Source organism: Pagrus pagrus (genome assembly GCF_965226575.1).
Source record: "Pagrus pagrus genome assembly, chromosome: 14".
Taxonomy (NCBI): domain Eukaryota; kingdom Metazoa; phylum Chordata; class Actinopteri; order Spariformes; family Sparidae; genus Pagrus; species Pagrus pagrus.
This window is the reverse complement of record NC_140198.1, coordinates 13962690-13981215: the sequence shown is the minus strand read 5'-3', so window position 1 is coordinate 13981215 and position 18526 is coordinate 13962690. Positions and strand designations below refer to the sequence as shown.

Below are 18526 nucleotides of genomic sequence, written 5' to 3'. Positions count from 1 at the left end.
ACCGAGTGAGTTTTATTCAATCCAACCCCATTATATGTTGTATAGTAAGAAACCTCAAGCACACAGCAGCTAGTGAGCAACTGAAGTGATGTCTATGAGTGTGAGCTGTACATGGGCACACTGAATACTGGGAGAATCTGCAAGTTATTTGTTCATTTTTTAGTAATTTTCTGGCTTAAAATGAGCTTAAACTTTATTAAAGCTCTGTAGGAAGCTGAATTATAGGTCAACCAGTTATTCAACAGGCCGTTAAGGTGACACCCAATATGATTACACTGCCTCATAACGCAGATGGATCGTCATACATCTGTGGGCAGTTGTTTTTTTAAATTTTTTTGATGAATCATGATTTTAAAGCTCTCAAAAGTTGTTGTTTACATTTCTGGCTTTCAGTTTCCAGCCTGTACTTTTCCATGTCCACTTCTCCACCTGGTGGCATTTCAAGTCATCATTTCCAGAACTCCCTAAACATTTTCACCCGATCAGCAGCAGATGTTGGTGCTCTGAGGTGGGGATGTTTTTGTAATGGCTGCCTCCCAGACCAAAGACAAAGCAGTATTGTTTGACTGAACAATATGTTTATTGATGTTTTTTTTTAGATAAAAAGCACAGAGAAGATAAACAGTAAGGATATTTTGCCAAAAAAGGACACAGATGGAGGTGGAGGAATACATGAGAGACATTACAGATTCAAATGTATGAGTGTTGGTAATCCTGCATGAAAGTGAAGCAGCAGAGAGAGCGGAGGGGAGAGATTTCATCAGGCCTTAGGGAAATAGGTTATGAAGGCTCCCTCCATGAATACTGAAAATATTCATTTTGTCTAAATAACAGCATCAGATCTCTGACAGGGGGATAAAGGGGAAATGAGAGGGCGCTTCCATTTAATGAGAGTCACTCATTCAGCCAGGAGAGCTGAGGAGGCAAAGGCTTTGTTCAGGCTTTTAGAAATGGTGTCAGTAACAAGGGGCCTCTGCTCAGAGTCGGAGGCCTGCTGCTGCTGCTGTTGTTGCAATTCAGTCTGTCACCAACAGAGGTCAGAGTACATCTTTACAGCTCCAGGAAAACCATACTGATGTACTTTAAGTCCTGTTTTAAGTGTATTGACTCAGGTGCTTGTTCTTTTGTACTTCTTTACCCTAGTATAATCATTTTTTGCTACTTTATACTTCCAGCTCTTTGCATTATGGAGGCAAATCTAGTAGTTTTTACTCCAGTACGTTTCTTTTTTTGGCTCAACTTCAGTCATTTATTTGATGACTTGCAACCTGACTTGACAGACTGATTTACTGAAGACTCGACTTGGACTTGGACATTATAAAGACTTTTGACTTGGTTTGACTTCATTGTTTTTGATTGAGAAGAAATAAATACGTTTTGACAAGTTATTTGTGTTTTCTTTGATTACATGTATTTCACTGAATATCAACAAGTATGATACACATTAATTGAAAGGATTAGATAAATGGCTGATATCATTATTAGACGGTTACTAAAACATTCATTTTATAAAGACCGAATACTGAATGATTATGAATGCAGTAAAAAGGCAACTTAACTTGGGTCTTGATTTGATTTAACCCAAGACAAAATGACTTGTGACTCACTTGAGACTTGCACTAAATGAATTGAGTGACATGTCTGATAAAAACATGAAGAAAACACCTTTGTGCATGAAAGGACTCAGAAATTGATATATCCCACCATCCTTAGTTCTATTTCTGACTTTTTCTGACTTTTAAGGTCAACACTGTACAGCAAGTCAGACGTGGAAAAGATCAGACAGGAGCAGGAGGAAGGATAGAAACTTCGGAGGAGCCTGGACAACCCCACAATTCACTAATGCAGTTCATTTGGATCTAAGCTGCATTTCATGCTTTCATACTTTCAGCGTCAAAACCTCATGTTGATCACATGACATTCAGTGCCTGTTGGGACCAGCTCCTCCCACATTATGGTCTCTTTTTCCACAAAAACAGCAATCCAGGCAGTTCTTAGAGAACACCAGGCAATATAGTGGATCGGTGTCAACAGCTCCTAAGACTGTCTCAGGAAAGATAGAGTTCAATGGACGTTGACCCAAGCCCTAAAGTTTTATATATATATCATATATATATTATTCACCTAGAATATTTTAGTTGTGTGTATGTATGTGTGCTTTTTTGGATATGTGCCCTGCACCTTAATCCCATTTCTTCCAAATTCAACATAAATGCTGCATGGAGGTTTGACCTTTGCACAAGATGGGGTGACGGTTGAGGGGAATCGGGGGAGGCTGGGGGGTACCAACGTCTTAACAAACATCGTAGGGGTCAGGGGAGGGTCAAGAAAGAAGGTTGCAACAGGTGAAGAGCGCTTTGTTCTGCTCCACGTTATTTCTCAGGAGAAAAGTTTATTACTCCAAGCTTGTAGATCATTACTGAGCCTCTCTCCATCAAACACCACTCACTCCAGTTTGACAGGTGTAAAGTCTCCTCATCCAAGAGCCCAAAGGCTTTATCAAGCCTCCCCACATTTTATGCTTTATTGCTTTCTATGTGTCCGGATCAAGATATCAACTCGAGCAAAAGAATATGAACAAAGATCATCTCCAAATTGAGCAGTGAGGATATCTTTGAGATCAGCAGACATGAACGCTTGATCCTAAGGAGGGGAAAGTGTTGGAGGCTGTTCCAGCTCAGGAATACAGGATCCGATTGCTCTTAGTAAGAAGGCCTCAATAAGTAAGAAGTAAGAAGGCCTTAATAAAAATAAGAGGTAAACATCCTCTTATTTTTATTGAAGGCTGTGTTTTCAAATAAACGACCTGATTTCAACAGGTCTGCACATGAAAATATGAAGAAACTGCAGGTGGATTACACAAATATGAGCTGCTGCACTGCAACAGGGTATCTCTTGATTCAATGTTAAAAATTCAAACCAGTCAACCAAAAAGAAAACAGTTTGCTTTTATGCAAGAAACATTAGTCATCAGAAATCTGATGCCTGGCCGGTCGAAGTTTTGAAGTAGCATCGTGGACATCTTGGTATTGTCACATGTTGGACTGAGTCATAAAATATCTTTAAAAATTCTCTCACATATTACATCTTTTTCTTTTGATCTCGGCTTCTCAGTTAAGTTTTTTTTCTTTTCAAAACAGACGAAAAGGAAGATACACAAAAGAGCAAAAAGTGAAGCTGGCAATGTGACAGCGTGCCACTGAAGCTCTCATCAGAAGTCAGTCCGCATTTAAACACAAATAAAGATAATTCGCAGACACAACGGGAAGCAGCAGACTGAAGCTAGAGATTGTTTTAACATCAAATAATTAAATCGAGCTCAGAAAAACGGAACCGTTTGTCCATTAAAGGAACATCAACCGTCCTAATGGAGTCAGTCGTTTCTAAAATAGATCGTCGTCAGCTAAGAGTCGAGGGCTTTGCTGTGACCTTGTGCAGATAATTTCAGGCTCAGCAGATTGATGTCGTTATCTGATCTAAATTGCAGCAGAAATTATTATGACCTCAGGCGTCGTCAATTCAAAGGAGCGAGAAACGCCTTTATCTGTGTGGCAGATTAATGCTGTGCACGTATGCTCTCTCTTAGAGACACTGGACTCTGCACTCAGGCATACCAATCCCTTCGACTTCTGATAAGATAGCCCAAGTTTATGAATAAAAGAGGAGGCAGAAGTAAAGTAAAATATGCTTTTACTGTCTGTATTTCACTACATATCACACTTTTCTGAATACGTTAAAGGAGTTCGTGCTGTAGGCATATAGATAAGGTAGTGATTCTGTCTACATGAGGACAGAAAACCAGAGGAACAACAGCTTTTCCTGCTGATATACATTCTGTTTCAATATGACGCTGTGAATATTCGCCCCTGTTAGATCACCAGATAGCGCTGCTTTTATTTTCCAGGCACTCCTCTGACAGATCATAGAGGAAAGATATTAAAATAATATCCATGACAAAGAAGAGTCGGATCCACAAATCCAGCACCGCCGGCGGGGCTGAACAAAATATAATGGACTGATGGGAAGAGATAGGAGCTAATTTAAACCAGTAAAATCAGTAAACTTTAAGTCAGAGCTGCCCAACGTGGGGCCCGCAGGCCAGATTTGGCTGGCAGTGAAGTTTAGTTTGGCCTGCCAGATTTTTATTACAAAGAAATTAAAGGATGTGTTCACCCAAATATAAAAATTCAGTCATTATCTACTCACACTCGTGTCAATGAAAATACATGACACACATGAAAACACATTTCTGGAGCTTCACAGCAAAACAGGGTTAAATCATTCTCCTAAACAACTGAAGTGGATGGGGACTTGTTTTGAGAAGTAATAAACAACTGAAAAATAATAAATAAAATGGCCCCACAGAGCTCGCTCAGACTTCTGGAGACTTGGATTATGCTGGACAGGCTGTGTGGAGCCATTTAACGTTTGTTTTTTTACATTTTAAAACAACTCCCAGTCTGCTCCAGTTGTTCAGGAGAATGCTGCAACGCTTTTTTTTCCCATGAAGCTCCAGAAATGTTTCCATCAGCGTGGGGGTGAGTGAATAACGGCTGCGTTTCCATTTTTGTGTGAACTTTTCCTTTAAACTCGATAAGCAAAAGATATGATATAAATTGACTTTTGTGCTGTTTTTCTGTCCTGAGGCAAAAAAGCTCATCAAATATGTTGGATCACTAATTATTCATTATTTTTCATAATCTGAGAGCAGGAAGTGATTCAGTTAAGGGAACCTGGGATCCCAGTGCCAGTTTGCTTCTTAACAATACAATAGGTATTTGCTTTTGGTCCACCATTAAGTTTCAGTTTTAGGAAAAGATTTGGGCCCCCCTGCTTTAAGTGTTAACACTTTACAACCTGTACTTTGTGTCACACGGCATGAGTCATTTTACAGTTGCCCTTAAGTTAAAGAATTACATACGTGGAAGACTTTATCATTCAGGGTCATTCACCCTAACCTTCTGTCTTCAGCGATTTAAAAAAAGGCTTATTTACTCTGTTTACTTGCTGTGATTGTTACTCATTACATGATTAATAATTTGTAAGCATCAAAGTGCACTCTGCACCCTCTTAAACACACCTTTCAATCAACCTTTTATTGTGCTTTCCTTCACTCTCGCTCCGTGACTGCAGTCCAGTTTTGCTTCCTCCTGTGCTATTGCTTCACAGCCCCGAGTTTCATATCTCCTTATTCCAGTCATGGTGCGTAGGTGTGTGCATGTGAGCCAGTCGACTGGAGCAGTAAATGTATATTGGGCTCACGTGTCGATACCTCAGTGCATCATGCATCTCATCTGGTCTTGACACACATGTGGCGCTTTCACAATAAAAATCTCAAATGATATGAAAAATTCCTAGAATTATGAGTTCGAGGTTTTCCAAATCACAAGTAAGACTAAAAAAAAAAAGCACATTTTTGCATTGGGAGTTTTTTTCTCCAGGCCATGTGAGGCATTGAATACATATTTAGCACAGGGGACAAAAGAGATGTGCTTGTCGCCGGCCCTACCCTCTGTGTCAGTCGGTGTGGAATCAGGATGTTGGACTGAGGGGCAGGGCGCTGGGCCTGTTAAATATTGACTGCAAGTGTAATAATTAACCATCCACCAACTCCTGATCTCTTAAACTGGCTGCTCGGCCTCGCTGCCATTGCTTCGCCGTCATTGCTGGCATTTACATTTGCTCTTTCAGCAGCTCCTTGCTGTCAGTGTCTTCTTCTGCCTTGGTCTTGTCTGCTCTGTTCCTACTTTTCTCTATTTTCCCCCTCTGCTCCTCTGCTCTGTCCTCGGCTCCCCCGCGTCACGACACCTGACTGCTCTTTAAACCTTTGGCCTCGTCCTATGAAAGCCACCAGGCCAGGGTGCATCTAAAGGTGAGTTCAAGTGAAAACTAAGACTGTGTTTATGTGAAATTTACAGGGTTAAAACGAAGGAAAACGGCAATTATTTATTTGAAAGAATACCTGACAAAATCAGGTGGTAAATCAGAAAAATGTATATTTCCGCATTATTATTTTTTTTACTACATTAAAAAGGCTCTATGTCAAAGGACACATGTATTTTCAGACAAAACCTTTATTTCTTTTTTGCTGTTTTACAATCGTCCAAAACGTGTTTCTGTATTTGTCAGGGCCAGTAGTGTTGTAAGAGTTTGGGCACAGTTATAAAATAAAACAAACTAGGTCTAATTCGACTGATTTTCTAATAAAAGTTTCGGTCTGTGAAGAGGCACAAAGTGATGGATGCCATCTGATGGCTCTATTCAACAGGACAAAGAAACAGTCAAGTACAAGCATAGATGTCCTGACAGAGCTGCTGATCCTTTAATTGCTTTATTGTTCTGTTTTTCTCTACAGTTTTTACTGCAAGTCAAAGTCTACAGAGATATTACTTCGTCAACTGAACAAGTCAGGATGAAAAAAACCCAAAAACCTCCAATCTGATAAAATATTGGCAAACTATGATGCCAATCTTTTAGTAATTATGAGGACGAATGTCAGTGTGAGCAGGAAATGCAGGGCTCGCAGGTACATAGGTCAGACACACCCTTATATTCACATATTGAAAAGCGCCCTCATGTTGACAGCTACCATAAAATCTGTGTTATCTATATAGGCCTTGGCCCTTTGGCCGTGCTGTTGGAAGAGCGAGAGCAATGATGCCGTTTACTTCAGGCAATAAAACTGGGTGGAGGAAATTGCCGGGTCAAAGTCACTCGCAAAGTGGACACTCCTCACGTACTAAAGCTGCTGCCTCCGAGTTTGAATCCTGAGTTAACCTCGGTGCTTCTCTCGCTCATTTTCTCCTCTTTCTCTCTCTCTTTTATCTCAGGTATTTCCACAGCGGCGCCCAACCCTCCCCCGTGAAGGAACTGGAGGTGTGATCTCACCATAGGTTTGTCCATTTGGAGAACGACTGGAGAAGCTGGGCCTGAGGTGCTCGCTGGATGTAACAGCAACTCCATGTGGAAGCTGTTTGTGTTCCAGTGGAGGTGCTGTTACCTGCAGAGAGACACCGAACACGACACCTCAACACCGATGTGAACAAAGATTTTTTTTGTTTCTGGGATGTTTCACTTTGATTGAGTTTCCACTGGGGCACAAGGTGATGACCTATGAATTGACAGCCAGTGAGTGTAACATCTGCCTGTCAGTTCTGTAGGCCACTGCTATGTTTGTCCTTCTGAACATGAACAGACCTCAACAAGAAGAAGCTTCTGGTTTCGTGGATGTGTCTACAACTGGTGACTTTTGTGACTTTTACATTAATCGCAGTTGTTTCTGAAGCATCTTTTACAATGAATAAATCTTAATGTGTTGCTCTGTGTGCCGATGAGTCTGTCATTTGTCTCCTTTGGTCTGTTTAAACCTTGCTAGAGACCGTCAGGTGCATTCAGATATGCATTTGATAAATAGCTTACCTTGAATATACATAAACAAGAAAGATAAAAGAACGACAGAACGTTATGCAAACATAATTATGATATGCGAATGTAATTACAGGGCCATTAAAGGGACAGCGAGGATGAAGATACCACGGTAAAAAAACATTTACTGACCTCATGTTAAGCTGTTAAGCCTGTTTAAATAGAACTGGGATGAGGAAGTGTCAACGGCATTCTCGACTGCCATTTCAGCCTCATGGAGACAAGTCAGTTGAGTTTCTGACATTTTAGAGGGCCCAAAGTCACAATAATAAGCTTAATTTTCACATTAAACTACTGATCATGTAGTATATCTTTAAAATAAATTAAACTGTTAAACTATAATATGTCAATACAAAAATTGACTTATAATTGATGTTGTAAAATGTGTCATTAATCGAAACCCAGCCTGTAAACAAAACTAGTGTGTTTACAAGATCAACAATGACCGATAATGGCCGTCAAACTTCACTTTTGCATTCTGTTCAATCAATAATTCACCATTTTGAAGGCAGGGCAGGTTTATTTGTGTGGCGCCATTCAGCGAGCACCATGTAATGCTTTAAAGAGTAGTGGTGAGATTTTAAAAACATATCCTCCGACACACAGAAAGCCCGTGCAGAGATTTAAGGACTGGTGCAATGTGCTCTGGCAGCAGCACTCGATGAGCTGAATGATTTTATGTTTTTGCCATGACCTGTGAAGTAAAAGCATTCTCAAGTTGTTGTTTTTTTTGCTATGTTTTATAGGTGGATTTGTAATTGTCCTTATGTGGCTGTCAAAATTCAGTAACTACACCAAGATTTCGGGCATGATTTGTAGATATTAGGGTCACAGATTCAAGGTGAGGCTTTTAATCTTGTTTGGGGCCAAAAGCAATTACTTCAGTTTTTCGGTGTTCAGTTGATCATCCACTCACTGATTTGTTTGATGGACTTGTTCAGCAAATATAAGGGACTGTTGTCATGTGGTGTCACTGTCCTATACTTGTGTGTCATCCGCATTAAGTGTGGTCGGAGATGTTACAATATTCCATAATATGAGCGAGGGGGAAAATATAATGTTCAGAGAGACTCAGGCGGAGACGATCAGATACAGTGACTCCATACAGAGCATGTGCACAGACCACATATAAGTCAGGTCAGGGGTTTTCAAAATGTGAGACTGTGGGCCTTCCCTCGGACAAAGCTCAGGAAAAAGTTGCCTGCTTTTAGCTTAGTTCAGTTCCTGCATGTCTATGGGATCATCTAGCAGCTACATGATCCCACAGACAACTATCAGTTGGGTTCAAATAGCCTAATATTGCTGATTGACATGTTTAAAACTGCATGTAAATACAACACAAGGCTAAAGATTAGTTAAAGTTAAAGATATTCAGGCAATCCTAGAGCCTGGTTCCCCTGTGAAATCTGATAATATATATTTTTTAAATCCCTTATGTTTTCACTTTGAGTCAAAAATACAAATTACTTCAAGTACAAATGACATAGTTTACTAATTAAACTGCCACAAATAATTACGAAAATACAACAACTGTAAGACAAGGCAGAGGTAAGAGGCTGTGGTCCGGAAAACCAAACAAGCAGACTTGTCGTCGAGGAATATTTTCTGCGGGTACACTCTGTCACTTTGTTTGTTGTGTTTTCATAAAATGCAAATATGCATTAGAATATGCAACAGGAAAATAACAGTATGATCTGGACATGTAGGGGCCTGACAAGTATACACACAAGTTGAAAATGCTGCCTTTGCTGCCACCTAGCAGTAAATAAAGCGACCATAATGCACACATTGCAGTGCTAAATCAGTGTAGGGTGTAGTCACAAAGGCACCAGACATGACAGGCAGCTAGCCCCTTTCTTGTCTGGTAGGTAGAAAACATTGGATTCAGCTGGTTAAGGGGAAAAGTCAAGGAACAAAGATGTGCAGTATGTCCATCATCACAGTTATTATGGATCCCACTGTTTTTTCTTGGTCCAGAGCCACCCTACTCTGCCTCTGATCGCTTTAATCAGAATAAGCCAAACAGAGGCAGAGCAAAGATAGGGCAACGATTACTAGCCAATAAGAAGCAGAGTAAGGCGGGTCTTAACAAAAAACGAGCAGCGGGGACCGAGGGTTTAAACGAAGGCGGAAGTGCAGGGGAGTGAACCATGCTTGTACTTACATGTTCTTCGTAAATCGTGATGTCTTCAACGGATATGGTCTTTAATTTAATAAACACTCCGTCAAAACATAGAAACCGAGTTGAATACAATGTGTGTGTGTCAGTTAATGGCTTACAGTCAGTCTGAAAGAGTTATAGGAAGAACAAATCGATAAATGTGCTTAAATAGATGTATTTTGACATTCAGAGGAACTCGGGCTGTGAAAAGAAACAGCGCCATCTCGCGGTGAAGCGGCGGACCAGCACTTCCCGTGACGCAGAGAAACGCGGTAAAACGATATTCCGGTTTGCACAAGGAGGACAGCAGCATGGCATCCGACAGCACCATGGCTAACGTTAACGGACGGGAGACCGTGTCCCTGAACGGGGAGCCGGTCGTGAAGCGGCCCCGGGAGTGCTCCTCGCAGGTTTCCGCTCTCCGTGTCCCGAAGGAGCCTCAGAACAAAGTGACCGTCGTGCTCGGGGCGCAGTGGGGCGACGAGGGCAAAGGAAAAGTTGTGGACTTGCTCGCAATGGATGCGGATATCGTATGCAGGTGCCAGGTACTCAACCACACTGTCCATTCAACCTCACAGTTAGCGTTCAACCCGACTGCTTTACACAACGGTGTTATTACTAACACGTCCGCTGAGTGTGGTGAGCGTCGTCGCCGTTAAGCTTCCGTTAAATATTCATGACCGACGTCAACCACCTTGTGTGACCTCCCGGATGTAGAGGTGCTAAGTTGATGCTAATGAGGACTGTTGAGCTGATTTGTCTTGTTTTTATCTGCTCCCGTTGGATCAAAATGTGACTGAATTCAGCTAATGACCTCCACACACTCATATCCGGTGAACGTGCCCCTTATGTAAGGCACTGACCGCCCGTGGTCACACAGCTGTTCCTCTCCCTCTTCTCTCCAGTCATGTCGGTAGCATTTATCGTAAAAGAAAAAAAACAAACAGTTGTGTTATCTTTCAGCACAACCCGGGCTGTGGTGCTGTGCAGGACCGTGACATTGCTCCTGTCCTCAGTATTGATGCATTGTCTTGTTTACTTGCCCTCCAGTGTGTGTGTCTCTCACCAGAAAACTACCCGCCAGCATGTGTAATGTTTGTACTGTCTGCAGGGGGGCAACAACGCAGGTCACACGGTGGTTGTGGACTCGGTGGAGTACGACTTCCACCTGCTGCCCAGCGGAGTGCTCAACAAGAAGGCTGTCTCCTTCATTGGTATGAGACGATCCCTGTGTTTTATTTTGAAAGACACTTCAAGGTGGCGGGAAGATGATGGTCCTGATAAAAGCATCAGTTTATGACCATTATCAGCAGACAGAGGGCCTTATCAGTGATGTGTCAGGGGGGGATCTTGTTCTTGTTGTGGCTGGTGTACATGGTTTCCAGTTCATTAGATACATCTAGCTAAAACTAATGTAAGTCCTACTTTCCTGAAGCTTCTAGTCTTATTTGTTTGCATTGAAGCTGATCTAGAGTAGTGTTTACTCAAACCTTTCTAGTCATTTTGTTTTTCTTACTGTCCACCCCACATGTATCAATGAGGGTAGACTAAAATAACAGAAACACGCAAAACAGTGCAAACTACAATCTCCAGAATAACCATAAAGATGACCTCTCACAAAACACATTAAACAGTGCTGCCTTAATGAAGGCAGGGTTTATTGCAGTGCTGTTGAATTAGACTGTATTAGTTTTATCTAGGAGTCGCTAGGAAACAAAGTACGCATGAGTATATATAGAAAAATCAACACAAGAGTGTGCATAGTTACACAAAGGGTAACTAAAGGTGAAACTAAAGGATGGAAGAAAAAATAAACTGAATGCAAATTAAACCAGTTTTGCTTTGCTGCTCTGAAATCACAATCACCATTTAAATGTGAAGTATTTTGCATTTCCTCTTTTACGTAGCCATATGTCTTTCAGTACTATTTTGAAAACGTGAAAAGAGGAAGCATTAAAGGAACACTTCAGTAAAAAAAATAGGTTGTGTTATAGAAATTAAACATCAGGGAAAACATTAGCAGTCTGGTACCCAGTAAAAATGTATTATGTGGTAGCCCATGAAGTTATTTCTCATGAGGATTGGTAATGTTTGATTTTACATTACAGGCAATGGAGTGGTGATACACATGCCAGGTCTGTTTGAAGAGGCTGCAAAGAACCTGCAGAAAGGCAAAGGTAATGTTTCTTTTAAATGGCGGAGATGCAGTTTTGGGCTTTTGTCTACACGTTAACACTTTGGGTCAATGAAAACAGACCTTTGGAAAACTTATTTCAGTGGGAAGATATTTAAAACTTGGTTTTCAGTGTTTATATCCAGACACGCAGAAACAGAGATTTTTTGGAAAGGCAGATACCTGTGTTTGCTTCTTGATTGTGAATAATTAATGTATGTAGCATCATTGGCAAATGTGAATGACCCAAATAGGAAGCAAACATGGGTGTTTGCATCATAATTTCTAAAAACCTCACTTTCTGGCTGTCATAAACACTGAAAGTAGATTTTTCAACTATCTAAAGCCTTCTTGTGTGGAAAGAGCCTCAGTAAATAGATTTTTTTTCAACATAGGAAATGGGGACATGGAGGAAATAGGAAAAGCACAGATGTAACTTGTGAATTTAATTATGGCTGATTTCTTTATAGCTGTTTTACATTCAGGGTCCTGGTAATGTGCACTTTGGCTCTCTGTCATGGTTTTTATTAGAGACTTAAGGCAGCGGCAGTTGAAGGGAAAGTTTCACTGCGAATGCGCGATTCTATCCCGCTTCGTGGCGTTGTAGCCCAACTGTCTAATACGGGAGAACGCCCGGTTTGCTGTACCCAGCAATACGTCAAAAAAGTCTTGAAAGGTAGTCATAGAAGTAGCCGTTATAAGAGTTAAACAACACATCTCTCCTATGTGATGTCTTGGGATGTCTCATGAGTCTCTTCAGACCTTGTGTGTGACCTTTCAACTAATCTCCTTTCCGCAAATTAAAAGTAAACAATCAGTCTTATTTTTTTAGGTGCAATCCATAATCAAAGTAGTACTCTCTGAATACTTAAAGTGCTGTTTTTCTTTTTTTTTCACAGCACTGTTTTCTCACAGAGCTTACATATTGTTTGTGTCTTGTCTGTCACTCTGTCGCCGTTTATTGTTTCCACCGGGTACCCAAAATGCTGCCACACAAACGATTTACAAGTGCCGGGGGCATATTCTATGCTAATTATTGTGTTCAATGTCAGACTCCGTCATGGTGGCTGCTGCTCTGTATCCATTATGCTCTGATATTGCGAGACAGCTTTTCACCTCAATGAGAAATATCATTAGAAATATGTTTTAAAATCGCAAGATCTCGTGGCACGAGACACCCCTGTTGCTTAGTAAACAGTTTCTACCACTGCGGCAACCCATTGGACTGTTTGCCAGATGCCATAGCTGTCCCTCTCCACTCACAGCTGAAAGTCCCTGTTGTGATACTTTACATACCAGAGGAGAGCCACAGTTAATGTCATTAGTTACACCTCTGCTTTTCCTACTGCGAAAACGTTTAAATGTTTGCTGTGACAAAAGGCCTTCCTGGTGTGCTAACATATAATGTTGGTCTTGTTGTATTGCATGCAGGATTACAAGGATGGGAGGAGAGGTTAAAGATTTCTGATCGTGCCCACATTGGTGAGTAAACATTTTGTCAGTCAAGTTTTTGATTGAGAAATGTTCTGTTATTGACGGCCCCTTCCCTCCTCCTCTAGTGTTCAACTTCCATCAAGCTGTCGATGGCATCCAGGAGCAGCAGCGGCAGCAGCAAGAAGGGAAAAAGTAAATCTACTCTCATTAGTTTCAATTAAGATTCATATTACAATGTATGCTGTTAAATTAAGTTCAACGGGATTATTTTCTATTAAATAAATACTTAATTATTTTTATTAATGTTGTGGTTTTATTTGTGCTCCAGTTTGGGAACCACTAAGAAGGGTATCGGTCCTGCCTACTCCTCCAAAGCTGCTCGGAACGGTATTCGAGTGTGTGACCTGGTCTCAGATTTTAAGGTTTTTGAGGACAAGTGAGTCTTTCTAACTTCTAACTTCTTTCATTTTCTCTTCTATATATGTTGCCATATCATCAGTGAGCTAAAATAAGACATGGTGTCAAATACTGCCGATTGCAACCTCAGATCAGTGTTTGAAGGCACTATGTCAGATTTTGATTGCTGAACTTCTGATTGAGGTCAGGAATACATTTTGTCAGCATTAGGACCACATTTTGACAAAGCAATTCTCTTAATTTGTGGGAGGAAATTTTTGACATTTGGGTGTTCACAGTTTAACACCGTCAGCAGATTTATTTGTCAGGTGCTTTAACACAATTCTTCAATATCCTGTCCTGCCACCAGGTGGCAACACCTTGCTGTGGTACACACAGCTGGCCTGGTCCTGTAGGTCATGTTGTGAAATAAAAAAGTGGAAGTATATGTGCTTACAGAGGGATACACACAGACTTTAACGAACAAACTCTCTCCTCCTCACAGGTTTCGTATGTTGGCAGAACATTTCCTGACGATGTATCCAAACCTCAACATCGACACTGATGGTGAACTGGAGCAGCTGAAGGTGAGGACGGGTCATCATGTAGAGCCAAGAAATGCTGACAGAGTCCAGTTGCTTGGCTTTGATATTGTGACAGCAGGAAAAGCACAGGTGTAACTAATAAAAGTAATGATGGCTGAATTCCACAGAATAGATGGATATCAAAGGCATCGTTAAAAAGTCGTCAGTAACACCTGCAACTTCCCCACTATGATGATTTAAAATGTCTGCAGTTAGAAAGGCTTATATCTTGTGTATGTAAACAAGTATTTAATCTAAAAATTTGTTGGTGTCCCTATTTTTTAGGGCTATGCAGAGAGGCTGCGTCCTCTGGTGACTGATGGCGTGTACTTCATGCACAAAGCTCTCACTGGACCCAGCAAGAAAATCCTGGTGGAGGGGGCCAACGCTGCCCTCCTGGATATCGACTTTGGTGAGCACCGCTTGGTTTGAGGAATTAATTATGGGGATGGATGGATGTTGTTCCTCCTCAGGTTGACAGATGTGTCTCTGTTCAGGGACGTATCCCTTCGTGACGTCTTCCAACTGCACCGTGGGAGGAGTGTGCACCGGCCTCGGCGTGCCTCCATCATACGTCGGCCGAGTGTACGGTGTCGTCAAAGCGTACACCACCCGGGTGGGCGTCGGTGCTTTCCCGACAGAGCAGGATAATGTGAGTAAAGACACATTTGGCAAAGGCTGTTGTTCAATGTTGTAATGAGAAAGATCCTGCTAATTAGAGATATATTATTAAGCTGTAAAGTCGTCGATGTTGTGATTAAAGGATCGAATTCATCACAGTGGCTTCTCAGGCGCTCAGCAGTTTCACTGGGTGGAAGGAAAATGTGTTGTTACTGTCTGATAACTGCACTCACAACAGTCAACAACGTTGAGTTTTATGATGGTGCTAATGGAAATGTTTTAGATACTTAACCAACAATCAGGAAAAAGTCAAAATAATAATCAGATTTAAATGACAATAATTCTACTATTAACTTATATCATTCAACTTTTTGATGATGAAATTGTTGAACTGGTTTGTCTGTATGCAGAGTTTTGATGCAAAACTCTGTTAAAATCATGGCGTTCGGTTTCACTGCAAAAAACAGATGCCGCAAAATACTAATTTTACCTTGATTGTGTTGTTTTGAAAAAACAAAATTGTGAATATATAATTTGGTGAATCGCCCAGCCCTGAGTTGAAGTGACCTGACGTCTCAGTAATGCAGATTCTTGTCAGACCTTGTCAGTCATATCATCAGATTTTTAGGTATTGTGGGCAGCCTCAGCCTTGAGGCTTCAGAGACTTGTGGTCGGATGCATGTCGGCTGATTCTGCACTTAGATTTGCACTTTAACAAGACACTTTAACCCCAGCTGCTCACTGGTTGACAGAAGAGAAGTGCGGCTGTGCTGGACAGCTTCCACATGCAAGTGTGTGTGTGTCTGTGTGTGTGTGTGTGAGAAACAGGATGTTACTGGAAAAGGGCAAGCGTTCAGATGATTGTCCCTTAACAAATAAAAGTGTCCAAACAGGTCAAATGAGCACGATGCCCCTTAAAATGTCTGATTTATCTGTGTTGATTTTAAAAGTTGACAGTGTGTGCTTTATTGTTGTCTTTTAGGAGACTGGAGACCTGTTACAGTCCAGAGGCAGAGAGGTCGGTGTGACGACGGGCAGGAGGAGGCGTTGTGGTTGGCTGGACTTGATTTTGGTCAGATACGCCCACATGGTCAACGGCTTTTCTGCGTAAGAAACCATCACACCACTTCAGAGTATTATCCTTACATGCTGATGTGATTACTGGAGTTAGTTTGGACATCATACATTCTGTCTGTCCATTGTCATCAGAGTTCACTTTTTTCTCTTCTTTTTTTCTTTTACGCAGAATTGCGCTGACGAAGCTGGACATTTTGGACACGCTGCCAGAGATTAAAGTAGGCGTGGTCTATAAAGTTGACGGAAAACCTCTACCAAGTTTCCCCGGTAGGTCATTCCCACTAAACTGGTTTATAGGTGTGCTTGTTTGTCTGCAAATAAATAATGAATTTAACAGTCAACAACAAGACATTAGTATAATTACTTCAAAGAAGGGCATAGTCCGATGACTGCAGGGCGGCAACTAATGGTTATTTTCATTATCTGTCAATTATTTTTCATATACGTAGATTAAAACACCAGGAAAATAATGAAGTTACAGAAAACACCTTTAAATAGCTTTTCACGTCAGTCTTGTCCCCACAAACCCAAAGATAAACGATCCTTAGTGATGCAAATCACGAGAATGTTTGACACTTGTGCTTAAGCAAAGACTAGATGACTGTAATATTTGCTTGATGTCCTAATGTGTGACTGGAAATATAGAAGATTTAAGACAATCCCTCTATCCATTAAGTTTTGAATGACAGAACCTTAGTTCCCTTTAACACAGGAGAGATCCTGTATTCACTCTAATAGGTTATTATTTTCAGAGCTACTACTCGCATGTTGGTTTCAGGTGGATAAACATAGCTTTTATGCGCTATATTTTACATGGGTCAGCTTTTACTAGCAGGAAATGCAACAGCTGGGGATTTAAAAAATCTCTTTTGCAGCAGATTTGAAGGGGCATTTATCTCCTGTATCTCTCTGCCGGTACTGCCTAATGGAGCAAATTGAATTGTTAAGCTAATGAAGCAGAGGATGATAAAACAACTTCTCTGTTTTTGCCTCATATGACACTGCAGCTGCTCTCGGCCTGCATTTAACACTGATTTCCCTATATACAGTACATTCAGCATGGCTGTGGTTTATTCTGGATGTTTGATGAAGTGGCTCTTTTCTAGTGCTCTCTCATTTCAACAATTAATTACACGCAGGAGCCAGAACAAAAACATTTCATCCCTCACTCTGTGTTATTTATGTGCTTGTGTTGTAGCAAACATGGACGTTTTGACGCGGGTGTCAGTGGAGTACAAGACGCTGCCGGGCTGGTGCTGCAGCACCGAGGCAGCTCGGAGCTTCGAGGATCTGCCGTCACAGGCCCAAAATTACATTCGGTTCATCGAGGACTTCCTGCAAGTGCCAGGTCCGTAACGAGGCACTTCAAATTAATGGAGCGACTGCAGCCAAACTGTTTTCCCCTTAGCCAAACCTGCCAGTCACGTCTCGTCTTTGTTTTTTCTCATTTCAGTGAAGTGGGTTGGAGTCGGCAAGTCCAGAGAGAGCATGATCAAACTGTTTTGATCCATCTGCAGACCTGCAGTCCTCCTCAACAGCAGCTCAGATGATAATTTCAGGTTTTGATAGGATTACCGGAGGGATTTAAAATGCAAACTCTATCCTAAAGGAAATACTTCACCAGCAAGGCTATTTGGGAAACTTTTAGTTGCTGCTTGTGCTTCACATTCACAATAATTCCTCTTAGATATAATTTATGCATTCCACATGATGTTTCTATATTTATTAGGGTGTTAATTTTTAAACATGGTGCAGATGGATCACTCATTCTTTATTCCATTCCACATTAAAGCTTTGTTTTTCTTTTTGTAAGCATTTGAGGCTAATTAACATTATTGACATCTGTTCATCGTGTTAGTTTTTTAACATACATTCAAAGAGCAATTGATGAACAGACGTAGAATCTTTCATATTAAAGGGCATCACAGTGAAAGCAAGAGATTATTTTCAGGCTTTGTAATGAGATGGAAAAATGGTTGAAAGCCATCGTGCAATCAGTAGGATTGTGAACTTTTCTATTGAATAATTTTAAAAACACTTCAAAAACATGAATGCATCTCAGTTGTCAAGTTTGTAACTATTTTTCATCCTGATTGTTGGAATGAACACAGTGGTTTTTAAATCATCCTCAAGACAGATAAGTCAACACTAAGCAACTTGAATAGGTGTTTTCTTCATAATAACTGAGGCGTTCACTGATATTTGAGAAGTTTGTGTAAATGTAAAGAAAATAGCCTATAGGCAATAATGTACCAGAGTACATCTCAGTGTGTTTCCTACACTTTCATTCATTTTGTCAATGTAAAAGACTTATCAGCTTGCTGTTATCAATAAAAGGAAACTGTAACATGAATTGTTACTTAATTTGTCTGTCATTGTTCTGCTCCTGGTGTACAGTTTGCTCTCCATGTTAATAATCTAGAGTCCCTGTTTGGGTTTAGATGTCAAATAAGGCAACCAAAATGATCACATTTCCGGTCATTGCTGTCTTATAATTATTGGTTTCCGTTAACAGGAACATCTCTGGCAAATGTGATATCTGCACCTTGAAAGATGTGTGATGCCGTTATGACTCTGAATGTCCCCACAGCAAAATGATGGCAAGTTTCAAGCTGCTCTAATTAATGTTTTACTTTTAATGGAAGATCAAATAAA

General features: G+C 40.9%; 1 protein-coding gene across 1 annotated transcript; it reads left to right on the top strand.

Annotated features, from left to right (window-relative positions):
* Window positions 1–9807: 9807 nt before the first annotated feature.
* adssl (adenylosuccinate synthase, like) lies at window positions 9808–18224 on the top strand. Its single transcript, XM_084374555.1, has 13 exons — window positions 9808–10131; window positions 10698–10800; window positions 11695–11763; window positions 13191–13241; window positions 13319–13385; window positions 13522–13629; window positions 14095–14176; window positions 14459–14585; window positions 14671–14825; window positions 15777–15901; window positions 16041–16138; window positions 17070–17219; window positions 17325–18224. The coding sequence occupies exons 1-13, from the start codon at window positions 9898–9900 to the stop codon at window positions 17375–17377; spliced, it is 1422 nt and encodes a 473-aa protein (XP_084230681.1). The 5' UTR covers window positions 9808–9897; the 3' UTR covers window positions 17378–18224.
* The last annotated feature ends 302 nt before the right edge of the window (window positions 18225–18526 follow it).